At 34.7% G+C, this 27,866-nt stretch overlaps 2 protein-coding genes and 1 long non-coding RNA gene across 3 annotated transcripts; 1 reads left to right on the top strand and 2 right to left on the bottom strand.

Moving 5' to 3' along the window:
• On the top strand, nucleotides 1–10,727 carry LOC146917743 (TMV resistance protein N-like). Its single transcript, XM_085716600.1, has 9 exons — nucleotides 1–570; nucleotides 912–2,019; nucleotides 2,201–2,482; nucleotides 2,623–3,667; nucleotides 3,779–3,895; nucleotides 4,103–4,286; nucleotides 8,859–9,213; nucleotides 9,774–9,976; nucleotides 10,060–10,727. The coding sequence occupies exons 1-4, from the start codon at nucleotides 80–82 to the stop codon at nucleotides 3,601–3,603; spliced, it is 2,862 nt and encodes a 953-aa protein (XP_085572726.1). The 5' UTR covers nucleotides 1–79; the 3' UTR covers nucleotides 3,604–3,667; nucleotides 3,779–3,895; nucleotides 4,103–4,286; nucleotides 8,859–9,213; nucleotides 9,774–9,976; nucleotides 10,060–10,727.
• A 3,532-nt stretch (nucleotides 10,728–14,259) lies between these two features.
• LOC146917742 (uncharacterized) lies at nucleotides 14,260–18,716 on the bottom strand. The gene is made up of 6 exons (XR_015013504.1): nucleotides 18,212–18,716; nucleotides 18,063–18,115; nucleotides 16,705–16,800; nucleotides 15,791–15,836; nucleotides 15,327–15,385; nucleotides 14,260–14,586 (listed from the first exon to the last, which is right to left on the bottom strand). It is a non-coding gene; the product is annotated as an uncharacterized LOC146917742 (long non-coding RNA).
• Nucleotides 18,717–25,185: 6,469 nt separating this feature from the next.
• Nucleotides 25,186–26,022, bottom strand: LOC146917741 (uncharacterized). The gene has a single exon (XM_085721923.1). It carries the CDS (start codon nucleotides 26,020–26,022, stop codon nucleotides 25,186–25,188), a length of 837 nt encoding a protein of 278 aa, XP_085578049.1.
• Between the last annotated feature and the right edge of the window lie 1,844 nt (nucleotides 26,023–27,866).

Raw genomic sequence — 27,866 nt, 5'->3', positions numbered from 1 at the left:
ACATCGTCCATATCCTTACTCAATACAGAGTAACATTTCCTCTCTTCTTTTGTTAAAAAAAAACCTTTCCTTTCTTCTCATGGCTGCATCACCATCCTCATCGTCCATCACAAACGATGGATACGAATACGATGTGTTCCTCAACTTTAGAGGTCCCGACACACGTCGTGATTTTACAGGAAATATTTGGAATGCTCTACATAACAGGGGGATCCGCACCTTCAGGGACGACTTGGATATTTACAAAGGTAAAAATATCGAGAAATCACTTTTCGAAGCTATTGAAAAATCAAAGGCGGCCATCGTTGTTCTCTCTCCAGATTATGCAACTTCATCCTTTTGTTTAAACGAACTTTGTCATATCCTTAACTGCATAAAGGGAAGGGGTCGATTTGTTTGGCCAATCTTTTATGAAGTTGACCCTTCAAATGTGAGATGGTTAGAAGACACTTATGGAAAAGCCATGGATGCTTTGAAGGAATGGCATAGCGAAGATGAGTTGAAGGAATGGAAGGATGCTTTGAAGCAAGTGGCTGATTTGTCTGGTACCGTTTACAAATGGAAGACAGGGTATGCATGTTCTTATTTATTTTCTTTTTGTTGCTGTTTACATAATTTTTAGATTAAAATATAGAAGGAAAAAAAAAGATGAAGATGAGTGATTTCAAATAAAAAATATCCAAGACCAAGAAAATGAAATTGAAAATCTGAAGGAAAAAAAACTATCTTTGTGTGTCAAAAACATATTTAGTTATGTTTAATTTTTTTTAATCAAGTTAGTTATTTTTAGTAGATGGTTAATAAACATATTTTATATTCATCCAAATATGGTATTTCAGTGATAAAAAAGTGTTAAAAAAAATCCTCTCAAAAAGGTCCACTAAGATGACTTCATTTCTAATATTGGGCAGGCATGGATATGAATACGAGTTAATTAATAAGATTGTTAGAGACGTCTCAGGAGTGATCAGACCTTTTTCCTTATCTATTCCTAATCACCTTGTTGGGTTGGATGCCAAAAAGCAACATGTATTATCGCTTTTGGATGTTAGGTCCAGTGATAAAGTTTATATGGTTGGAATCCACGGAATCGGTGGAATAGGGAAAACAACTCTTGCTAAAGTAGTTTATAATTCAATTGTCGATCAATTTGATGGTTCGTGTTATCTTGAAGATGTAAAAGAAAACGCAGAGAAACGGGGGTTGGTACATCTCCAAAATATCCTTTTTACGAAAATATTTGGAGAATATAAAATTGTGGTAACAAGTGTTAATGATGGAGTTAAAGAACTTCAAGTTAGGCTCCGACAAAAGAAGGTTCTTTTGCTTCTTGACGATGTTGACAAGTTGGATCAGTTACTCAATATTGTTGGAGAACCCGAATGGTTTGGTTGTGGAAGTAGAGTTATCATCACGACCCGTGACACACAAGTGCTAAGAAGTCATGGGGTTGAAAGAACATATGAGGTGAAAGAGTTGAACCAGAAAGATGCTTACGACTTTCTTAGAATGAAAACTCTGAAAAATAACATTGTTAGTCCAAGCCATGAAGATGTTTTCAATCGTGCTTTAACATATGTTAGTGGCCATCCATTAGCTATTGATATAATGGGTTCTTACTTGTTTTCAAAAAAAGAAGAAGAATGGAACTCTATACTAGATCGTTACGAAAGGATTCCCAAGGAAGAGATTTTTTTGAATCTTAAAGTGAGCTTTGATGCTTTGGTCCAAGACGAGAAAGAAGTTTTTCTTGACATAGCTTGTTTCTTCAAAGGATTTGATTTGAAAAATGTCGAAGAACTATTGCATGCTCATTATGGCTATGAAATGAAAGAGCACATCAATGTTTTAATTCAAAAATCTCTCATACAGATAGGTGAATCTTATAATTTGACATTACATGATCTAGTAGCAGACATGGGAAAAGAAATTGTCAGACTAGAATCACCATATCAGCCTGGAGAACGCAGTAGATTATGGTCTGTTAAAGATATAGTTGAAGTTTTAGAAGGAAATACGGTGAGTAAAATTGATATGAATGATTGAACATTCCATCTTTAACCTTGATTTAGACCTCTTCATTAATGCTCATATTACTAATTTTTCCTTTATAATTTCTAATGTTATTTAAATATGTGTAATTAAATTCTAAAGTATATATACATATATTTTGATTCATTTGTGCTATTTTTGTTAACAGGGAACAAGTAAAATTGGAATCATGATGTGTTCGTTTTCAGAGGACGACATTGCAGTAAATTGGGATGGAGAGGCTTTTAAGAATATGAAAAATCTTAGAACACTTGATATTCAAAGTGTTTCTTTTTCAGAAAGTCCGAAGCATCTTCCAAATAGTTTAAGAGTACTGCAGTTGTGGAGATATCCATCAGAGTGTTTCCCAGTTGATTTTTATCCGAAGCAACTCACAATATGCAAATTTGACTTTAGATTTAAATGTTCACAGGAAGTCTTTTTCAAGAAGGCAAGCGTGATGAATTATATACCCCGGTCGTATTTCATAACAAAATGACATGGCTGTGTTCTTATAATTCTCCAATTAATAATGTCACATTAATTAAGATCACTCGCTCACTCATTTATTTGTTTTGTTTTGTTTTGCAGTACTTCAAGAATATGAGAAGTCTACAGTTTCACTATTGTGATTCTTTGAGATCGATGCCTGATATGTCAGGTCTCCAAAATTTAGAAGTATTTTCATGTTATTGGTGTAATGATTTAATTACATTTGATGACTCCATTGGGATGCTGGGTAAACTTCAAATTTTGAATGTCCGAAATTGTTCAAAGCTCCAAACTATTCCATCTCTCAAATTACCTTCATTGCAGGAACTCAATCTTAAAGGTTTATATGGAATTGAGAGTCTTTCTCCCATGTTGGATGAGTCATTGGATAAACTTAAAATTTTGAGTGTCCTCGATTGTCCATATATCAAAATTATTCCACCTCTCAAATTACCTTCATTGGAAGAACTCACTCTTTATCGTTTATCTAGTATTGAGAGTCTTTCTCCCATGTTGGATGAGTCATTGGATAAGCTTAAATTTTTTCAGGTCCATTATTGTGCAAAGCTCCAAACTATTCCATCTCTCAAATTAGCTTCATTGAAAGAACTCTATCTTTCAGAATTACATAGCATTAAGAGTCTTTCTCCCATGTTAGATGAGTCATTGGATAAACTTAAAATTTTGAGTGTCAAAGACTGTGTACTTCTTAAAACTATTCCATCTCTCAAATTACCTTCATTGGAAGAACTCGATCTTTCATGTTTATCTAGTATTGAGAGTCTTTCTCCCATGTTGGTTGAGTCATTGGATAAACTAAAAGTCTTGACTATTAAAGGTTGCTATGCGCTGTGGAGTTTTCCACCTGTCATGTTGCCTTCATTGGAAGAACTCGATCTTTCATATTGCGAATGTCTCGAGAGTTTTCCACGTATCACCAGTCGGTCAATGGCTAAACTTAAAATATTGAGACTTGAAGGTTGTGTAAAGCTCAGGAATATTTCAGCTATCAATGTGGCTTCCTTAGATGAATTTGATCATTCAGGATGTGAGAGTCTCGAATTTACCACCTCTGACTGATGGAAGATATTAATACAGTTTACTCCATTTCATTCTGTCAACTCAAGACCACTCCCATTACTAGGTAGCTCTTTGAAAAGATAATTATGAACCTTTTTTTTCTTTTCTTTTTTTTTTCTTTTCTAAGACTTGTATATGGTTTGATTCTAGTTATTGCATCGTACATTTTTTCTAGTTGTCAGCTCTCTGCAGAAGAAATGCAAAACATGTTGAGTTTTTGGAGAAGTTTGTGCCGGATTAATATTGGATCTGAAAAAGGTTGGATTCTATGGAGATATACTATATCCTGCAGGTCTCTTTTACTTTCAATTAGAATTTTGTTGATATTATAAGTGAGATGTTTTACTTTCATTTCATCAAAACATACACTAATTTATGATAAACTAATTTTCATTACAATGTATACTGCTTCTTGATTTTTGTGTGTTAATCGCATTCCTGGAGTCAATGCTAACAGTTTTTGTTGTTTTTGCTGTATCATTGTTAATTGTCTCTATAGAATGGATCGAAAAGCATGTGATGAATCAGTGAAAGATGCTTCGGATTTCAAGTGTAAGAAGATTTTCCAAGAAGTTGATAAATCAATTGCATGTCCCACTCAAGTGTGATAAGAAGACTGAACCATTATTTGCAAAATAATCTTTTCAAAATATTTGCAACAAAGTTGAAGTTCTTGCTAAGAGGTAATTGCAAAATTATTTATTTATATATGGATAGTAACCATTTTAAAGTTGTATTTTGATACTTTCCCTCTGATTAAAATAATCTTTATATATGTTGGCTCCGGTAATCTTTAATCTTTATTTATATTCAAAGTACTGATACGATACACTGACATGTTGACAACGGTAATAATTTGAAAAAATATGTCGGTGTCGGACAATGGACACACCTTCAACCAAAAGTGTTTGTTGGTGCTACAAACATGTATGTGTGTAAGTGTGTCAGAGTAATAATACGTAGTAGAGTTTTAACAAACTACTATTTTTCTGATTAATTTCTTTAATTTGCACCCTGAGGTAACATTTTTTTTATTTAGGGGTGTAGCTCTTTTATTTGTATTTTCTGTATTTAAAGGAGTAATGTACGCTATCTTAGCAGTGCTATACATGATCTTATTCGACTGTTAGCTTTTGATTTGGATTGTTATTTCTAAATCCAATCTGAGTAAATTTTAGAACTTCATTGGTTTGTGTTTGACTTATACATTGGACAAAGACCGTTGTGATCATATGGTGGCATTCAGGTTTTCATTCGCTGCATATGGTAGGTAGATGTAAGCATGTTATAATTAGTTGAAAATGTATCTATATCTATACTATATATAAAGAAAACTATCCCTTTCAGCACACTTTTGGGTTGAAATTTTCTTTCCAAAAATACCCTTAATTTTTAATTTTAATTTTAAATACAAATAACACATGTAACAAATAGATAATAATAAACTTAATTTAAGGAGAAAACTTCCACACAATTCCTTATGAACTGTTCTTACTATTAGCCAATTATAAAATAACACGTGGATTACTAATCCATGTCACTAATTGTCCCCGTTAACCCTCTTTTACCTCCGTTAACCACAAATCAATATCACAAAAAGCTAGCACAAAACAAAAACTCATGTAATTTTTTATCAGCCGATTTTATGTTGTACATCTGTGTTGTTCCCCTCAATACAACCGACAAAGATTGCCAAGTATTTTCATATCTCTTCCACAAAAAACAGTGTTTCCATATTATTTTATTACTTCCACAAAAAACTGTATTTTCATATTATTTTATTAATATAAGTTATCCTTCCTTAGCCTTTGATCAATTGTAACAAACGTGAGCAAAAAATAATGTTAAAGATTGGACTTTAAATCCTTTAAAAAAAGATTAGTAACAAACGTGACCAAAAAATATTGTTAAAGATTGGACTTTAAATCCTCTAAAAAAAAGATTAGTAACAAACGTGAGCGAAAAATATTGTTAAAGATTGAACTTTAAATCCTCTAAAAAAAGATTAGTAACAAACGTGAGAAAAAAATAATGTTAAAGATTGGACTTTAAATCCTCTAAAAAAAATTAGTAACAAACGTGAGCAAAAAATAATAATTTTAAAAATTGGACTTTAAATACTCTAAAAAAAAATAGTAACAAACGTGAGAAAAAAATAATGTTAAAGATTGGACTTTAAATCTTCTGAAAAAAAGATTAGTAACAAACGTGAGCAAAATATAATGTTAAAGATTGAACTTTAAATTCTCTAAAAAAAGATTAGTAATAAACGTAAGGAAAAAATAATGTTAAAGATTGGACTTTAAATCCTCTAAAAAAAGACTAGGACTCGAAATATTTTAGAAAAAGATCTGTTAGCTCTATATTAAATATTAATTATCAATCAGTTTCGAGGAGAAGAACATAATTTGTTGTCATTTGACGAGGTTGAAGGGATACTCATAACTTATATCAAACGGAATTCCTAAACTCAATTGCTCAAGGAAGTATCCCACCACATATTTTAAAGGTAAAAAAAGGTGCTGTAACATCCCAGACTGCTTACAGGATTGCCGACTAACTCCACAAACCAACACGAGTTTTTTCAGCATGCTTTGTCCTCACTCACATGCTTACCGGGAAACTTCCCGGTAGGTCACCCATCCTAGTACTACTCCAAGCCAAGCACGCTTAACTATGGAGTTCCTATGGATTGAGCTCCCGAAAAGAAGATGCATCTTGTTGATATGGGTAGTACCTAACAATTCTTATAAGCCTTCCTTCAACCATGTAGTCCCATACCTACACGGCCTCCGGATCCCTCTCATTCCGATGTGTTTCGGTTCCTACTATTGTCGTGGGGGTCCCTTGCGGCTTAAACCGTTCCCCTTAGGTCGGGAACCTTTCGTATCCACCTAGCGGGATATCGAAAGCCACGACGTGGGTGTTACATGCCCACCAGCTTCCGCCTGGTTCGTCCCCGAACCACACCGTACTGGGAGAGGTCTGCTCTGATACCAAGTGTAACATCCCAGACTGCTTACAGGATTGCCGACTAACCCCACAAACCAACACGAGTCTTTTCAGCATGCTTTGTCCTCAACCCTCTTCTCTTGCTCTTAGAAGCCTTATTTTCAGACCTCCGCTTCAGTCCTTGTCCATTCAATATGACTCACTTATGCAAAACCCGTACCCTGCAATATCCAGCATCAATGCCTTAACTTTAACAATTTAATTAAAATACCAAACGATATCGGTTTTGAGCAAACGACCACTCGTTGGAAAGCTTAGGGCGTCAGGATTCCAAATATAATTTTTGTTTTGAGGGTTAACCATCCAATTTGTACAGTTTAGACACAAGAATTATTAAATTCTATCAAGTATAGTAGGAGAAAATCTACCTGCAAGTTTGAGGAAAATTTCAGTCTCGTTTCTGTACCAATGAGACTTCTAAGAGCAATATAGACTATTGTTGAAAAGACTCGTGTTGGTTTGTGGGGTTAGTCGGCAATCCTGTAAGCAGTCTGGGATGTTACACTTGTATGACCCTGACTTTATTTATGTTTATGTTGCAAGAAATGAATTTATGTAAGATTATGTTTATGAGCAATAGCACGAGATACTATTATACAAGTATAAGATATGTAATTGATCAAGTAAAGAATGTTATGCGAAGACGATCTTAGGTTCCCCTAATCGTCCGGTTTAGGATTGTGTCATGAATATGTTATGTTAAGTCTTGATGCGTTTAACGTATCTTGAGTTAGCGGTCCTAGGATCCCTTGACCGCCATGACACGTAGGATAGTAAGCCTATAACAAGTAAGATGAATTATGACGGCCCTAGTATGCACAACCGTCTAAGTATGCAAGTCTCCACACACGTATAATCAACCGTCAGGTTGTAAAGTAGACACGTGGTGACCGTAGGTTTCCCCTGAGGTTACCTATAGCCTAGGATTTAGGGGAACTCACTGAGACATTAAGTCTCATCCCAATCCTTATTTGTTTCAGATAAACAGGTTGGTTTGCAAGCAAGTAGCCGGATGGATATTTTAGCAAGTGCTCGTTCGTACCCGCTGCAGAATGATTATGGATTCAAGGATGCATTTATTATATTTTAGACAAGAGGTGTAGTATTGTTTTTGTACGAACGCGTATTGTTGTCTAATATATTCATTCGAAGTTTTTATGTTGTAAATTTTAATGTATCCAGTACTAAAGATAACGCACATGCTAAACTTTCTAGATACGTTTAGTATGGGTGTTACAGGTGCACCTTTGATGTTGTTGCGAAACATAGACACTAGATATGACCTGTGTAATAGGACACGATTGTTACGTCGTTGTTTATTTAAGAATATGTTAGATGTGGAAATCCTAACAGGAAGCAATGCTGGAAAAAGGGCATTCTAGCCCAAAATTAAATTAAAAATAAATGTGAGTTCAGGACTTCCCTTTGTGCTTAGTAGAAAACAGTTTCACCGTTAGACTAAGTTTTGCTATTACCATAAATAAGTCACAAGGGAAAATCATTCCCAACGTCGGAATTTATATTCCACGACATGTTTTCAGGCATGGTCAATTATATGTAGCTTTATCAAGAGGAGTTTCTCAAAATTCAACAAAAGTTCTCATTAAAGAAGGGAAAATAGAAGAAGAAGATTGAGACTTTACGAAAAATGTAGTTTTTAAAGATATTCTTTTATCGTAATCATAACAATGTTTCTTTTAGATAACATGTCATTTATACATTTATGTTATGATGTTACTAATTACTATTAGAATAAACAATAAATGATCATTATTTTATCTTAATTTTATATGCAGGCAAACTAAAATATGTTGAGTTCAAAAATAATTTTGTTATATGCCTTGAAAATATTTTGTTTTTAAATCAATATATCAATAATTTCCATTAATATTTTAAAATTTGAAAATTTTAATAAAAATTATACAAACAAACATAATAAAATAATCACATGCGTTAGCGCAGCGTGCCCGTCTTTCCGCTAGTTAATGATAATAATAATAATAATAAGGTATTATATGATATTTAGTTGAAAATATATTGTTGTTTATGTAAGCATGTTATACTTGGTTGAAAATGTATTGACGATAATAAAATAATATTAAATGGATTTAGTTGAAAATGTTGTAATGTTGATGAATAAGAGGAAGTATATTAGATTTTTTAGAAACATGTAAAAGAATTTATTTCATCACTTTAATTTTATATTTTAATTTTTTATTTTTGCTTTTTGTTGTGGATATCAGAGGATTGATATTCCAGAGACCACACTACCAGAGCCCTTTAACCAAAGACCTTATGACTTGATTTCTAAAGATGGAACTGTAAATTTGTCAGCAGAACCTTATGACATCAACTTCCAATGAAATTGAACTGTCACTGAACAACTTACATCTGAGTCCATCTTTTAAAAGACACTTTTCAGAAGAATGTTGCTAACGAGACTGAGCTAGTTCAGAGCTTTTCATCATCTGAAAGCTCTCTGTCATCCCATGAATCTGACTGCCTGGATAACCAAGAATGTGAATGCACATGGCAGAAAGAGGCAAGCAGACGGAATCACTGTCCATGTGTATTCAACGAAATGTTATTAATACACCGGTACATAAGATCTCTCTTCCACATTCATGCATGAAAAAAGAGGAGCTTTAGAGATTGTTATAAGATAATGAACATAGTGGGTGAGAAACATGTCGAAGATTTAGAGCGAAACATCGAGGATGGTTATAGAAAAATGGTTAAGTTTTTATTTATAATACACTTATTATATCGTAGTTTAATCGATTTCTTAGATTGGATGTGTCAAATAGTAGAGATGGGTTATATTTTTAGAATACTCCTCTCTTTCTAGATTGACGACAAGAATGGGATTTGCTAACTGCACTTCACTCATTTTGTATTTTCTTACTTTACTAATACTATTCTCCCATGTTCTTGCTCCATTCAAATCTCTTGTTTATTCACAGTTCACAAGTATATGCTTTTGGTCTATGTTTATAACTGTTCATACTTATGAATATTCTTGATATCTAATATCCCTTACTTCCGCACTTCGCATCTGATCAACATTATCTTCCTTAATTTTTTTTATTTTATTGTAAAAGCAATTTTTTTCTTTCTCGAAAGTAATTGATTTCTTGTTAATTGGTTTCTCGATGCAGGTAGATGAGAACCTTAGTCATTCCTTATCAGAAAATCAACGTAGATCAACATTGTTTGGTTGCATCGGATAACAATCCTTCATCATTGGTGGAACTGGTTAACGTGATTGACTCTATATTTGACTCTGTGAAAAGAACTTCAATCACAAAAGAGGAGCTCTTGCAAAAGATAATGATGAACTGTTTAGATTTTGTTGAGATTAGTATGTTCTAATTCTATTTATTATAATGTACATGTTTTCTTGGTAATAAACATTCTGGCTAACTAATCTTGTCCTCTCAATAGGAGAAGCTGAAGAACAGATTGAGATTTTGGAAAAGACTGTGCCAAACTGGCTTTGCAAGAAGGTGGTTTCTTCTGGAGACACTATGTACTGGTGGGTCTCTTTGCTTTTATGATTAAACCTTCGTGCTATTAGAGTATCAGTCTCTTTTAGAGATGTGAAAATTTGAGTCTGGCTTAACATGAAAATTTCAATCTTCTTTGGACTATAAAAAAACACAATTACATATATCATCATGGATATAATGGAATAATAGAACTTCTGATGATATTTGTTAGTGTTGCTGTTTGCCAAAATCCTCTGCCCATTGACTTCAAACTAGTTGTTTATTAATTCTCTTTGTGTTCTTATGCTTGTAGTTTATAAAACCTGTTATATTTGCAGTGTCAAGAATACGTTAGATTTGGACTTAGTTCGATCGAAGCTTCACAACAATGTGAACAAAGGAGATGTGTGAAAGGCTTTTGTGGAATGATAGGGAGTGTATTTCTGGTAATACAAATGATTGTTGGTTATGCTCTGCATTGCATGGTAATTGTTGGTTGGATTTTTGCACTTGTTGTTTTAGTTACAACAAACAGCTATAGTGAATATCTTGGCTGGGCACATAAGGGATTGTAAGAACTGGTTTTATAAATTTTATAAATTGTTCTTAAGCTTTTTAGTTCCACATATTGTATTCTCTGTCTCACAGTTTCTTTTTTGGTTACATTCTCTCGGTTAGTGGAACACTTATTTCACACAGATTAATGAATGATATAAATGGAAAAAGGGAATAGTAATTTTATTTATTTTTTTTTGATAAAAAAGGTAATAGTAATTTTATTAAATTAACGTAATATTTTTCTTACAAATTAAGTTAAAGTTATTAAGTATTGGTGTACACTACTATAGATATAAAATGAAAGATATGAGTAGAATTATCTTGAATTCCTTACCTGAGTGTGTAACCAAAAAAAAAAAAAAAAAAAATTCCTTACCTGAGTGTGCACAATAATGCACAAGTTACCTATAACTATATATTTTTCAAGGGTCTTTTTAAATTGCATCTTCCATTTATTTTTATAAATGGAGAGGATCTATACCTAACAATAAAGACACTTGTTAAAGAAACAAAAAATAGTAGCCTTATCTTGGAAATAATTTTTTAAATTTTAAAAAGTTGAACTCACCAGCCTGCGTCGGCGCATGTCAAAAGTGGAAAGGGGTAAAAGTAGACCTATCAATATTAAACCAATAATATATACTAGTTTTATATAATTGGTATTTGCGATTTTCAATTTTACTATCCCTTTCCTTTTATATTATGAATACTTCATGAAATTTGTAGTAATGTACAAGGTATTTTAGTATATTTCTTTTAATAGTATGACATTTAGTATTAAATGTATTAGTGGTTGCACCACCAAAATAGCGCCCGCTACGCGTCCCGTTCCCGCACCGTGCCAATTTTTGGGTTGACCGCGTCGCGCCTCATTTCCGCATCGACAGCAGACCATTGTTTAAGGAATTTAGAAATAAAATTGTCTCTTGAAAATACAAATCAAACTTTTATCATAGTCATAAATATATAGGCAAAAGTTATTATTTTTTTTTACTCTTTAAACAATGTTTGAAAGATAAGGTGGGTCGTTACGTTTTTCCGATTCTTCAAACAATGTTTTATAAAAAACCGAAAAAAAAGTAACGACCCACCGTATGCATCTACATGACATCTATGATTATTCAGTGGAGTAAAATGATTGATTAAGTTTACAATATCACAATGTATGAAAAAATAGGTAGGTATCCTCAAAGAGTAATGATGTTTGATGACAATTTTTAGGACACCTTTGTTCTTTTGTCTCTCTTTTTATTGGATAAAAATTATAAAGAGAGTAAATATGAAAAGAGAAAATAGGAATATAATAAAAGTATAAAAGAAAAAGAGAATTATGACAAAAGTTATACAATTTTTTTTTTGTCAAGCAAAAGTTATACAATTTATTCTAAATATAGATGAAATAAAGTATGCAAGTTACAGGATCTTTAAAGACTACCCGTATTTTCAAAAAATTGTCACTAAAACTTAGCATTTGTTGAATTTCTTCCCTTTTTATTTTCTTTCTTATATATCCAATCCTTTTTTTTGCCTTCCATTTTATTTTTATTTTGAGATATTTTTGTTTTTTCATGTTGCCATCATGTGTATCAATCGAATAGATAGCCTTCTAAATTATTAAGACCTCAGTGCTACGACTCCTTAATTTCACCATATAATTCATGGTGGAAGGAGACGTATCCAATATGTAAGTGGGCGGTGTACTAATGAAGGATAGCCACCTATCAGATCCTTTAGCAAAAAAATGGACAACCTTCTAAAATATTCAGACTTGTAAATTTATTTACAACTTGCCACAAAACAAAACAACTTAAAATAAATTTGTGACCGTCAAAGTCTATTGTTTATTGAGTGAATAGGCAAAAACCTCTCGAAATTGTTACTTTCGTCAAAAAGTCCATGACTTTTAAGAAACTTAAAAAATCCTCCTAAAATTGTCAAACATTGGTCAATTTTCCCCTCCGTCAATTTCAACCGTTAGTTAACATGATACGACGTGTGACTGTCTATGTGGCACTGCCACGTGTCTGATGTGTCATGACTCATCACAAGGGTAAATTTTTTTCCAGTTTTTTTTTGTTAAATATAAACCGGATTTTTTTTACAGTTATGAACAAGTACCCCATGAAATTGATAATAATTAAGCAAATTAGTCCCTATGACAAAAAAAAATATTCTTTTTATCTGACATGCAACAATAGCGAATCCTTATTTGTTGGCCCTTGCCCAATATCTTATGATTTGTGTGGTAAATATAAAGAATGTAACATTAATCCTTTGAGGTCTAGAAGTTTAGTTTTGGATTATGTGTAATATGAAAGGCAGTAAGTGATGAAAGATTTGGTGAAACATTTTTTGAATTTCCAGCCCAGGTTCTTTTTGTCCCCCATATATCATGGTTTTGTAGAACATGCAAACATGTTTTGTTACTTATAATAAGCTTGCAAGTTTGGTAAAAAACGTTGAAATTCCAACACATGCACATGCCCATTAGAAAAAGACGATAGACAGACAGATAAATATGTTCACCTTCAGTGTTAGAAGACTTATTTGAATCTTTTGTTTCTGTTGATGCAGCCATTTAAAGATATGATAGAAGGAATGAGAATGGATCTTGGGAAGTCAAGATACAAAAGCTTTGATGAACTGTTGGTTTAATGTGTCTTCCGGTCATGGGCATCTCAACGCATTCGAAAGCCACAAGAGTGTATGCAATGCTGCCTTGGCCTTAGGAATTGCAAATCAGCTAACCAACACACTAAGAGATGTTGGAGAGGAGTAAGTTCAGAACTACATATGTTGTTCAATTCATATCATAACGCTCGTTCTATGTTTGAAAATGTACTAGTATTCGACCCGTGCAACGCACGGGAGAAACAGAGCAATATTATAATGTTTGAAAAATTGAAAGTGAGAATAGGGTGAAAGAGTGAGTATTTGAATTGTGTGAAATTTGTCTTGTAATTTATTTAATTGAGTGGAGTTTATGACTTTATCATTAATACAATTGTTAATCACAATATTATTTATACCTACAATATAAATAGAAACCTAAAGTAGATACCTATAGATCCCCATATTTGAAAAATATGAAATTTTGGACTTAAATCAAATACTTATAGCCCCCCATGTTTAGAGAAATATAAAATTTTGAATTACCGTCAAATACTTATATCCCCCATGTATAAGAAATATTGATTTGTTTGAGGTTAGCATTGAAATATATGCTTAGAGAATATTCAATATGATTTATGTCATATGAGAGAGAAGGAGAAGAAGAAGAAGAAAGAGAGAGTGAGAGAGATTAAAAGTGTGAATATTTGAATTTTGAGTTTAAATTGTGGGTGAAGTTTGTCATGTAATTTAATTGTATTTTGAACAAAAGGCATGTTTACAACTACTATCTTGTTGGATTAACGCATTAATAGAGTGTTTGTATATTATCGAGAGAGTAGAAGACCGAAAATACACTATCCAGAGGAAGATTTAGGAAGTATCCCGTGTAATGTTTTACATCCTATTATTTTTTTATACAGGGCCATGAATTTATCCAAAGGAAGATTTTGCATATTTTCTTCAATATTTAGTTAACTCAATCATATAACTGAAGAAGAGATTTATAAATTTACAGTGATATGAAACACAAAATCAATTATTCAATTCTAAATAAAAACAACAAAGTTTTGGTTCAAGAATTTAAATTAAAAATTACTCATAATCTATACATAAACTATACATAAACTTTGCAACTATATTGTTGGCCATGTAACTTTATTGTTAATTATTTTGTTGTGTTGTTGTTTCACTACATAACAGCAATAATGCACTTTGAATTTGGTCCTCCATAGATAAACTCCATGCATCTAACTCCACTTGTACATTAATTAGTATACCAAGCCTTCCTAGAATATCTTACTCCTGATAAACACTTCAAAACCAAAAGTATGTTAACTCTAAAGAAAATAACATACACACAGAAAAACTATAAGAGCTAGCATTTGCAATTCTTTTTAAGCTTCACTTTAAAATAAAAATGTTATTTGATATGTAATGAGAGATGTTTTACCCAAATAAGTATTAAAGATGTCAGACATTTCAATTTTGAAAAATATATTATAAGTATGAGAGAAGATTATATCAAAAACTTGAGATGGTGACAAATGATATCGTCAAAGAGGAAAAGAGCTGAAAAAATAAAGGTCCAGACTCACTTTCTTGTTTGAAATGATCGATATAAAGTTGTTTCACTTAAGATATAAGTAAAACAATGATATAGTGAAATTTATGTGATTTTAAAATTCCTTTTAAAAAAATCATAAGGGAGTTGTAATCTAAAGGAAAAATCAATTTCAAATCTAATGATATAGTGTTTTTTTAAAGCCATTTTAGTCCAAATAAGTTTCATCTTTGTAAACCAATATGATACTATTAAGAAAAGAGAAATGATATTTGTACAACCAATTTCTAACAACTTTTTGACAACTTTCTCTCTCATATTCACATATTTTTATTCTCTCTCTACCTTTTTCTCTCCCTATTGATTTTGACCAATTAAAATAAAGAAAAACAAAGTTGTCATGGAAGTTGTTTAGAAAAAGGTGTACAAATATCACTACTCTTAAGAAAAATCACATAGATTGGCCTAAACAAAGTTTAAAAAGTGAATACCCAAGTAAAGTTCCAAGGTCATGGCTGACTGCAAGCCCTCAATCAGTTCCAATGTATACCTAACATATCATGTGTATATCCATGAATGATCAACGTAAAAAATGTCAATAACTTAGTCAAGCAATATCTATATAGTTTTGAAACAATGTAACGAAGAAATACACATGATATGTTAGTCATCTCCAAATTAGAATCAAGTCAAGCAATATCTATATAGTTTTGAAACAATGTAACGAAGAAATACACATGATATGTTAGTCATCTCCAAATTAGAATCAAGTCGCATCTATCAAAAAACTGTCAGATTCAGCAAAATAAGCATAGCTTATTTGATTTAAATTCATGCAATTCTCTAATGTACATCCATCTTTCATTGAAAGAAAAATATTCTATCAAAGTCACTGTCAAAAAAATGTCATAACAGTTGAAGAGTAAAAATGGACATGATAAGTCCCACAACTCACCATCTTTAATAACGCCGAAAGCTCCAGTAAATAGATTAACTACCTTCTGTATAGTTGAATAAAACTCAATTAGGTATAAACTCTATCATATAATACCAACTTTGACACAAAAAGAGTGAGTGATAAAAAGTGATGAGACCATTCGGCTGTCCAAATTGTTGATCCTTTTGTTAATTATAACATTGCATCAATGATCCTTTATGCAAGTTAAAGAATTACTAAGATAACATTTATTCCTGGTAGACCAATTCTAACATATTGACTAAATTAATTATGGGATATGGTATGTTCCATGAATGACAGAACAACAACAACAACACACACAATCAGGTGGTGGCTATTTTTTTTTTTTAATTAAGTGATAAAAAAAGTATTAAATTCGCCTTTGGTGGAAAATATGGATAGTAGCAATTCATTTTTTTTCGTTGTTTTATGGTTCGTGGCAAAAAGTATTTTCCATCGAATAATTACATAAAAATGACAATTCTGGTCCATCAAAACAAATATAATTTGTGAAAAATATATAGTTCAATGAAACAATTACATTAGCATTAGCAAGGAGAAATTTTACAAAACTAAACTTATTCAACTAAATGAGTTTTTCCTGATATTTAGAGATGTGATTTTGAAAAGACAAACTAAATGTATTACAAAAAATTAAAAGCATCATCAATGAGTGATGTAAAGAATTATCATTTTTAGTTTCAAAAAAAAGAAGTATCATTTGAAAATTGGATGGAGAGAGTGAATTTCTCATTTTTCTTTGTTGATTTGATGAGCGAGAATGAAAGTTGGTTTTGTTTGGCTTATTATTGTCTATTTTGACCAAATCTTAACTATTCAAAGAAAATATAGCAGATCCACAAAATATGGCTAGAAAATAGGATTCTTGTTAATTCAGAAAAGAATCTTACCAAATGAAGCCCTCTCTTGCAGAGAAGAAGAGCCCAAATGAAAAATAGTGAAGTCTGATTTCATCTCAAGCTTGCCACACAATGTCATGTTAGACCCTAAGTAAAGAGAGACAAAAATAAACTTATTCAACATGTGGATATACCCAATTGCTCGCAGACATACTCATTTTATAGCACAACAAAGCAAAACTAAATTTAAAATAAGACATTTACTAAAAAGTTAAAGTCGTTGTGACCATCCGGTAAGTAATTCAATTCATCAATATGCCTTCCTGTTCACAAATTGAATTTGAAAACCAACCTAAATAAATGTCAACTCATTCAATATAACATCATAAATCACTAATTATAATCTGTCATTTGGCCAGTAGCAAAGCATCTGAAGAATTCATAGTTAGCAAAAAGATTCTAAAATGAAGAATGATATTGGGCCATTTGACAACCTGTTTATTGTTGACACTAATCAGTTAACAAATGTACCAATTGTTCCTCATTTAACATATTTCCCATTTCTTACTCAAATCTAGCAATGATAGTTTTGAAATTCTTAAGCATAGACTATCCCTAAATTCTCTTAGCACTATACTTTACAGAAAAATTAATAACTAAAACTAAAAACTCACAAATAAAGGGGGAAAACCAATCAAACTAACAAATCAATCACAAAAATTGTGTTCAGAACAACTATGCAGACTTGCAGTTCATGATTTAGTGAACAAAAAGGGGATAAAAAACCAACAAACCAACGAAGAACAAAAAAAAATTAACGGATTTGGTACACAATGATCAACGCATAATCAAATAAACTGTTCGGATTGAGCACAATTTTCGCTCGCCATGAGATCTGAATCGTGCAACATGTTAACGAACTTGTTGGAGTAGACGCTCATGGCTCTAAAACCCCATTACTTCTAAAATTGTTCAGAAACAAAAAGAGAGAGAGCATGAATAACAAAGCAAAAATTTGCGGGTTGAATTGAAAGTGGTTTTAATAGAGAAAGAGGCCATGAAATATCAAAGGGATTAAAGTGATAGATTGGGATTAAAGTATGCATTTGCAATTTTGATTCAATATTTAAAATAGATATATAAATAAACTACAAAAATAAGAAACCTTAAATCAAGATCAGTAAATTAGAAACTCAAGCTTCATTTCATTTTATGCATTATGTAGATATAAAGCCTTACATATCAGTGAGTATACAATTTCAATCACTTGAAGAGAAACCCAATACATATAATGAAATAAGCCAAAAAATAAAAATAAAATTGAAATCAACTATAAAAATCTTCAAAGATTATAAAACAAATATTAATTTAGAAAAAGTAATAAAAGTTATTAATAATTAGAGACTTACCTTCAAACAGTTATCAGCACCATTTTGCTCAACTGATTCGACGCACATTTTCACTGCATCAACCACAAAATCAAGATTTCAAAAACCAAAAAAAAAAACGATTTGAAGTGATTGAGATTAAATAAATTTGGGGATTCCGAGTCACTTGCCTTTCGATGAGCCTCAATTGATTGGACGATGATATCTTCAGCAGCAAATCCATCATAGGTCGCCGTCGCCGATTTCGGTGTTTTGCGTTCTGAGACTATCACCTGATTTAGACGCGATTCAACTTCGAATGCAAGTTGTGTCGCTCAGTCTCCATGTCGTCGTCGATATCATCAGAGAGTGGTTATACATAGAGATTGGTGATTGTGAAACTGAAATGGTTTTTCTTCTTCTTCAAATTTAGGGTTAATTCATGTTGTTGATTGAAAAAGATGTGAGGGTGAGAAGAATGGAGAGAGAGAGTGAGAGATTGAATTGGTGTTTTAGACGCAGAGAGAGAAGAAAAAAGAAGTGGTGAGAGATTTGAATTGTGGTGTTTGAATTTGAATTTGAATTTGAATTGGTGCAGAGGTGGAGTTAAAGAATTTGTCTCATAGCTGAATTTTTTTCCACAAAGAGGCTGAAGAGTGGAACTTTTGGCCGTGATTACAGGGAAAGCCGGAAAGCATTCCCTTTCTGCTTCATGCATTTATGTTTTTTCCAGAAAAGCTGTAATAGTGCATAATTAGAGTATTGGGCTTGCCATAAGTGGGCCTCAATTTCAAACTGGGTTTTGTTTGTTTCTCAAAATTAGGCAAGAAACACCCCTTTCTTGGAGGGAAATTTAGAAATTCAAATTTTGATGGTTAAAATTGAATATTGGAGATTTTAAAATTCTAAAAAAAATGTGGATTACATGTTTTTCTGCTCCAACTTACTAAATTTGATGATAAAATGAGCTTTTAAGAAGTGATGATTTGGCATTGATAGCTTAAGAATTTGACACATTGGATTGGAGGCCTAAAAATTGTTCCCCATTTGTATCTTATTAGATTAAGATAACTAAACTATGTTTACCACAAAAATCACTAGATATTGTGCAAGAGCCAACAAATAAGGATTCACTGTTGATGCATGTCATATGGAGAAGAATATTTTTTGACATAGAGATCAATTTGCTTGATTATTATCAACCGTAAAACAATCAAGATTTTTTTAAAAAATAAAATTGAATTTTTTTTTTTTACCCCATGTGCCGTGGCATGATACATCATGTTGACTAACAGTTGAAATTGATGGAAAGGACAAACTGATAATTTTAAAGGGGTTTTTGTAGTTTCTTAAAAGTCTTGTAATTTTTAGGCTTAATTGCACTTTTGGTCCCCTATTTTTTTAGGCTTATTTTTGGCCCCCAAGGCCAAAAAAAATAAAAAAAAATGACACGTGGCACCTCATTTAGGGTGCCACGTCAGCGTTGGGGGCCAAAACTGCCAAAGATTCAATACTTAGAGGGCTGTTTTGTATTTAAATTAGTTAGGGGGCCGTAACCGCAAGTTTTGGAAAGATAGGGACCAAAAGTGCAATTAAGCCTAATTTTTAACAAAAGTTACAATTCCAAGAGGATTTGCGTCTATTCACGCATTGTTTATTGTAATAAAAAAAAGGGTTAATTAAGTTTTTAGTCCCTATAAATATTTACAGTTTTGTTTTTAGTCCCTACAAAATAAAATCACACTTTTTAGTCCCTGTGACATTTTTCTTAAGGATTTTAGGGACTAAAAATGTTGATGGAAAAATTTTATAGGGATTAAAAATGCTGATGGAAAATTTTATAGGGACTAAAAATGTTGATGGAAAATTTTATAGGGACTAAAAAGTGTGATTTTATTTTGTAGGGACTAAAAACAAAATTCTAAATATTTATAGGGACCATTTACTTAATTAACCCTAAAAAAAAAGTCTATTGCTTATTATTACGAGAATATCTTTTTTCCTCCCCTACTTTAACATAGGTACGGACTATCCTTGAAATTATTTTGCTTAATCAATATGGGGAAATTGCCTGGAAATTGCTTCTACTGACAACGTAGTCCCACTTTCATGACTTTAGATACTCCAAAGTCCTTTTGAGTTCAGTACACACACTCTGCATAATTGATATTCTACAAACAGTTGTTCTTTCCTTTGAATCTAAATACTAATATTCACCAAACCACACTCATTCATTCATCATGGCTTTCCACACAGTCACAGATCGATTCAAGTACGATGTTTTCCTCAGCTTTCGTGGTGAGGATACTCGCCATGGTTTCACCAGCTATCTCAAGAAAGCTCTTGATGACAAAGGAGTTAGAACATTCATTGATGAAAATAATCTTCAAAAAGGTGAAGAAATCACACCATCACTTCTGAATGCAATTGAAGAGTCCATGATGGCCATTGTTGTCCTCTCTGAAAATTATGCTTCTTCATCCTTTTGCTTACAATAACTTTCAAAGATCCTAGATACGATGAAAGATAAGGTGGGTCGTTCCGTTTTTCCGGTATTTTATAAGGTGGATCCTTCTGATGTACGAAAGTTGAAAAGGAGTTATGGTGAAGCAATGCAAAAACATAAGGCCAATTCCAATCTGGATAACTGGAAGTCTGATATAGTGGCAGTGGCAAGTTAGGGGGTTCAAACTTTTAAAATTTTAATTAATAATTATAATAACTTATAAAAAAAATTATACAAACACCTATAGCAGACACAACGCTAAATAAATACAACCAAAATCCAAGGCCGATCTTGAGATTTTAGGTGCTCTGAGCAATCGATAAAGTTGTGTCGTTTTTAATTATTCGATTGTTTTTCTTTTTGTATTTTTTGTTGTAAAAGATTCATTTATAATCAAGGTTCTCTAAAAGTATATTTTCAATAGTCATTTTAATGTCCTTAATACTAATTACGAAGTAAAAATAATAATTTTGATGTCTTTAAGAATAGTCATTTTGATGTCCTTAATTTTGATATCCGTATAATATGCTGGATGGGACTAACCACATGTGCTTCATCCCCATATTAATTTAGTCGTGAATATATTGATTCCTTCTTTTTTTAAGGGTATTGATTCTTTTATTGTAAAAAAAAAAAAAAAAAGATTTAGGTGCACTTTTGCCCCTCCATATGCATCATAATTAATTTTTGGCATTTTTTCTTATTTTGAATAAAAATCACATGGTTATAAGAGTGGAATGTTACATCAATAAATGATGTCACATCAGTGTAAATTTTGGGAGCGAGAGTACTAAAATCTAGGAGAGGATGTTCCGAGGACTTCAAATCTTTTGATTATGTTCCCCCCTCAGGACAGGAGGTATACTTTGATATCCTTGCCGGAGAGCTTGCAAAGAAAGCAATTTATTTTCCTGACATTTAGTAGTTCATGTTAAATTCTAAGTCTAACTAGTAAGTGGGGTACTCATCATATATTCATGCATGAAAAAGAGGAGTTTAGAGATTGTTATAAGATAATGAACATACTCGGTGAGAAAAATGTCGAAGATTTAGAGTGAAACATCGAGGATGGTTGTACAAAAATTGTTAAGTTTTTATTTATAACACACTTATTATATCGTAGTTTAGTCGATTTCTTAGTTTGGTTGTGTCAAGTAGTAGAGATGGTTTATATTTTTAGAATACTCATCTCTTTCTAGATTGACAACAAGAATGGGATTTACTAACTGCACTTCATTCATTTTGTATTTTATTACTTTACTAATACTATTCTCCCATGTTCTTGCTCCATTAAAATCTCTCTCTCTGTTTTTTTTTTTTGAAACGGCAAATATTATTAACCAACAAGCCCGTGCAAGACGCACTAATAAGCTCGGGTGGAAAAAAATACAATGAAGGGGAAATCGGTTGCCACAACAATTACCCGGCTCGAACAAAAACCCCTTTAAAAACCACCCTTAACAAAGAAACAACACCAAAAGAGAATTGACGCTTGCATATACCGGTGATAGGACACTAGCATACCCCTGCGTCAACACCTATAACCACCTAAAAAACAAACAAGGTCCTACCCTAACAGCCGCCCCTATGATTCAGATGCCCACAACAAAACAGCCTGACCACTGAACACAAGACAGCACACAGGCAGCTGAAAGCAAAAAACCAGAAGGCCCCAAAAGAGATAGGAGAACCAAAGCAAAACTAACAGAAGACCGCACGCAACCTCCAAAACAGCAACACAAAGCCGAGGCAAAGCTGGGACCAACCTGAACCAGAAAAACCAGAACAAAAACCATAACAGGGCCTTGTAAATAGCAGCTAAAAACAGCAGGAAAGACGACAGACAAGGACGCACAAATCATAGCCCAAAAAAACAGCAGACCCGCCTCCACCCCTTAAACCCTCCTACGTAACAGACAGTCAACTGGATCCCAACACCATTCATAGAACAAGCAGGAGGGGATATCTAGTCTCGATAAACTCCATCTCCAAGATAAAACCTTGACGTCCTCCACTATACTATTCACATCAAAACCTCCGTTATTGAAAATTATATCATTCCTAGCCTTCCATAGCAGCCAAACCGCCGCATGCCAGATAAGGTAATAGCCCTTATGAGCCTTCTTGTTGACCGCCAAATCGCTCCAGCACTCCCAGTGGTAGAAAAGGTTCGGAGGTATAATAAAACGCCCATTTAGCCAAACCATAAGCTGATCCCACACCTTGCTTGCCAAGCGACGATGCAGGAACAAGTGAGTTGATGTTTCCACAGAGTTAGCACAAAAGGCACATGAGACAGGCACATCCGGAGGGAGGACATTCCGCAAAGCTAGATTACTCCTAGTTGGGATCCAGTCATAAAGGAGCTTCCAAAAAAATGCCACCACCTTGGACAAGGCCGGACTCTTCCAAATGTCCCTAAACACCCTCCTCTCCAAAGGGCCAAGCACATCTTCCTCCCCCACCTCACTATCCAACTTCTTATACATGGACTTCACTGAAAAAACCCCATTATCTTCGAGTCTCCAAATCCAACGATCATCCTCTTGAGAGAACACAAAACCTTCCAAATCATGCAACAAGTTTGCCATTAAATTCTCCTCCAACACAAAGAACCTCCGTCTCCAAGACCACCCCCAACCACCATCCACCTCCCAAATATCACCAATACACGCGTCTTTTTGATTAGAGATGTCAAAGAGATGGGGATATCTACTCCTAAGCGAAGCTTCCCCCATCCAAACATGGTTCCAAAAGCTAGTAGTGTTACCATTACCCACCTTTCTAACTACCTCCAAATTGAACCAAGAGGAGCCCTCCCTCTTATCCAAACCCACCAAGTCTTTCCACCACTTAGACGCGAACCAAGGCAAATTGACTTCCCCCTCGTCTAAAACATTAAACACACCTTCGCCATATTTCTCCCGAAATACCTCCTTCCAAAGCATCTGCCCGCCGTGGAGAAGGCGCCACCGCCATTTAGCCAAAAGGCTCAAGTTAACCTTACGGACATCCCTCACACCCAATCCACCCCTAGCTTTAGGGAGGCACACCTTCGACCAACTAACCCAAGCCACCTTCCTACCCCCTTCCACACCACCCCAAAGGAATTCTCTTTGAATTCTAACAATCTTCCTCCAAACTTTCACCGGCATCTTCAAGTAGGACAAAAAATAAATAGGGATAGCATTAAGCACCGAGTTGAGCAACACAATCCTACCCTCTAGACTTAGGTATTTATGACCCCAAGAATTCAATCTCTTGCCAAGATGCTCCATTAAAGGATCCCAAGTTGAAATTCTACCGTGATTAGCACCCACCGGTAAGCCAAGGTACAAGAAAGGAATACTCCCTCTAGTACAATTAAGAAAGCTACACGCCATATCCATAAAATCGGGCGACACGTTCAACCCAATTAAGCAACTCTTAGAGAAATTCACCTTTAACCCAGACGCCATCTCAAACCCCCTCAAAACAGCCTTCAATGTCCACAAGTTTTCCACCGTAGCCTTCCCCACACACAAAGTGTCATCCGCATATTGAAGATGGGAAATCACCAACCCATCGTCATGGAAGCGAAGACCCTCGAAGCGGTTTACTCTTTCGGCGTTACGCATCAATCCACTAAACCCTTCGGCCACAACAAGGAAAAGGAAAGGTGCAAGTCGGTCCCCTTGCTTAAGACCTCTTTGAATATTGATTTCCTCAGTCGGACTTCCATTAACAAGGATGGACATGCTACCACCACACACACAAGCCTTCATCCAAGACACCCACTTGGCACAAAAACCTAGTCTCCGAAGCATGTACACCAAAAAACCCCAATCAACCGAATCATAGGCCTTCTCAAAGTCTACCTTAAGAATCAAAACTTGGCTCTTAACTTTCCGCGCATAATCCACCACTTCATCCGCAATTAACACCCCGTCCACCAAATTTCTCCCTTTCAAAAATGCCACTTGAGAGGGGGAAATAATAGAATTCATAACCGCGGCCATCCTTCTAGCAAGCACCTTAGAGAGGAGCTTATACAAACTCCTAAGAAGCGAGATAGGTCTGAAATCCTTCAAAGCCAACGGAGCGGACACCTTGGGAATGAGAGTCACAAAATAAGCCAACATACTCTTAGGCACCACCTCATTCGCATGGAATTGATCAAACATGATCCGAACCTCATCTCTCAACAAATACCAAGACTCCTTAAAGAAGGCGAAATTAAAACTATCCGGACCCGGGCATTTGTTACCATCGCTCTCCTTCACCACCCTTTCAATCTCCTCAAGCGAAAACTGCGCCACTAACCCATCATTATCCACTTCCGACAAACTATTGAAGGGAACACCATCAAGCCTTGGCTGCTCACAAGGAACACTCGACACATGATTAGAAAAGAAAGACACCACCTCTCTTCTCATATCCATCGGAGATTGCACCCACACATCATTTACTTTAAGAGCCCTCAAAGAGTTCCTACTCTTCCTCGCCTTGACACAATTATGGAAAAATTTAGAATTTGCATCCCCTTCCTTAAACCATCTAGATCTCGATCTTTGCACCATGCTAGCATCCAAGGCTTTAAGAAGACGCCACATTTCTGCGAATTTCATCTTGCGCCACTCCACCTCGTCTCCAGTAAGGGAACCATCCTCACCTTTCAAATCAAGATCCAAAATTTCCCCCCCTCAACTCATCCACCCTAGTTGACATATCTCCATACTCCACCTTGTTCCACTCTCTAAGCCGAAATTTTAAGCCCTTAAGTTTCTCTTTTAGCACAAAACTCATCCAACCACTTGTTTGTTGGGATCTCCAAAATTCCTCCACCACCCCTTTAAAGCCACTGTTATTGAGCCAATGATTGTTAAAACGGAACGGCTTTGGACCCCAATCCCAACCACCATATTTTAACACCAACGGACAATGGTCGGACACATCCCTTGGGAGAGCCCAAAGAGAAGCTTCACCCCAAAGCAAGGACCAATCCTCCGAGATAAGGACCCGATCAATTCTACTCATGGACCTTCCATTAGGATGGGACCAAGTGAAACGGCGGCCCCACAACCTTAAATCTTCAAGATCAATCTCCATCAAAAAGGTGTTGAAGAGAGTACATTCTAGGGAAAGATTTAAAGGGCCCTCCTCATTCACCCCTATTCTCTCATCCCTTCCACACACCGCATTAAAATCTCCAAGGACACACCAAGCCCCGTTTCCCAAGCTTCTACGGCACTCCGAAAGGTTCTCCCACAATTTCCTTTTCCCTGGCAAGTCACACTTAGAGTACACGTTAACCACCAAACATCTATGCAGACGCGGACCCCAATTCAAACAAACCCCCACAAAACCTTCTCCCAAGAAAGTAAAATTTGTGGAAGCCAACGATTTACGCCAAATAGAAAGAATACCACCACTACTACCTTCAGACGGGAGAAAAGCAAAATCACAATCGTCGCTCCCCCATAATTGGTTACAAAGAGCTTGATTCACCTCCTCCATCTTGGTCTCTTGAATGGCTAAGAATTCAATTTTATGAAACCTAACCAACTCCTTGATTTTATTTTTCTTAATTCTCCATCCTAAGCCTCTAATATTAAAGGTTGTAATGATCATAGATCATACACAACCCTCTCCTTTTTGTTCATCACTTTGACATCCCCCTTTTCCATATCCACCATGTTGTTAGAGATCCCCCCTGTTCAACAGGAAAAGTAAGTCCCACCTCCTTTTGTACGCCCAACAATTTGATAGCCGCCATTAAATTAGCCTCCTTGCTGGCCTCATGTGCCTTCTCCATCAATTCAATATTTCCAGACATCTCCTCCTCACCATCTTCATCTTGATAAGAATTGACCTCCGCCCTATCAACTTGTAAAGGCTTATCTAAGGAGTAATCCTTAGGGGACTGTCCACCCTTGCGTTTTTTCCCCCCACCTCTCTTACCACTCCCTTGTTCCACCAAAAGCACACCGTTAGACGCACCCAGTTGCTTATATGTTTGCCTCCCTTCCTTCAACCTCTGCCTCTGCTTTTGCTTTTGTTTAGACGGATAATAGTCATGAATCTGAATGTCAACAGAATCACTGTATTCCGATATATCCGACTCCTCTTGAGGAAACCTTATGTGTGTATTCACACTAGGCACCCTTCCTTCATGACGTGAAGCCACGCCATTTTCCAAAGAGACATGAGCCTGAGAGACACGGGCAGGGCTTCTAACAGCTTCTAAAAAATGGAGACCAGAATTTGCTAATTTCTTTGTCTGAAGAGTCCCACCAGCACATGAAGGCGAAAGCCCACCTGAATCCCCCACGTGCTTCCCATTGACACCGGACCCACAATCAACATCTGGCTCTTTCTCTTTCCCTTTTGCCACACTCTCCTGAGCGCGTGGCATCCAAGCGTCCTCACTGGGTCCCACATCCTTGAGCTTCTGATTGGATGAGGAACACTCCACCAAATCCACCTCTTGTCCCAAGTCCACATCCACATCCTTAGCTTCTCTCCCCTCCACGTGATTCACATCAGACAAAACTAAAGGAGTTTGTTCCTCCAAAAGGGGGGTAGGATCCTGTCCCAACAAAGATACTGCAGGTTGACCAGTAGGATTAGCAAAAGCTGTTGTCTTGTCGCCGTACCTGGGACTGCACACCTCCTGCCTAATCCGAACGGACACCTCTGACCCATCACCATCATCACTATCATCGGAGCCAGATGTAACACCCTCCTTTTATTTAATTATTTTTATTAAGTTAGAATCTATTTATGTGATTTAATTATATATAAGAGGTGTTAGTATTTTATTACGTGGCATATTTCTATTATTTATTAGAATATGAGAATTATTAGTGTAAATAGAATTGAGGGTTAGAATAGAAAGGAGATTAAGTTGTTGGGCCCAAATAGATTTAGAAAGAATAGAAAGGTTATAAATAGAGGAAGCTAGGTTGAGAGAATAGTTGACAACATACGTTCAAGTTTTGGAGAAAAGAGGAGAAAAGCCAAGAGAAGAAGAGAAGAAGAGAGAGCTGCGATTTCTGCAAAATTAAGGTAAGGGTGAGACTATCTTGCTTTAATATTAAGTTGTAAATCATTAGATTACATCTAACAAAGTTGGGGAGAGTTTGTGAGATTAAGAGGATTAGGGTTTGAGTGAAGAATTGAGGATTAATGGATGAAAATTGTTAGATTGATGTAGAAACTGTGAACAGTCCTTAGATAATCCGTAGAATGATTATTGGAATAGTTTTGAGGTTTAAAACATATGATTAGATGAGAAGTCAGTGAGTTTAAGAATTAGGGTTTATGAGCGATTTTGATGATTAGATGATGAAGAACCGTAG

The sequence above is a fragment of the Medicago sativa genome, chromosome 6 (assembly GCF_051527215.1).
Source record: "Medicago sativa cultivar Bolivia chromosome 6, Bolivia_mono, whole genome shotgun sequence".
Lineage (NCBI taxonomy): Eukaryota > Viridiplantae > Streptophyta > Magnoliopsida > Fabales > Fabaceae > Medicago > Medicago sativa.
This window is presented reverse-complemented; position numbering and strand designations above follow the sequence as displayed.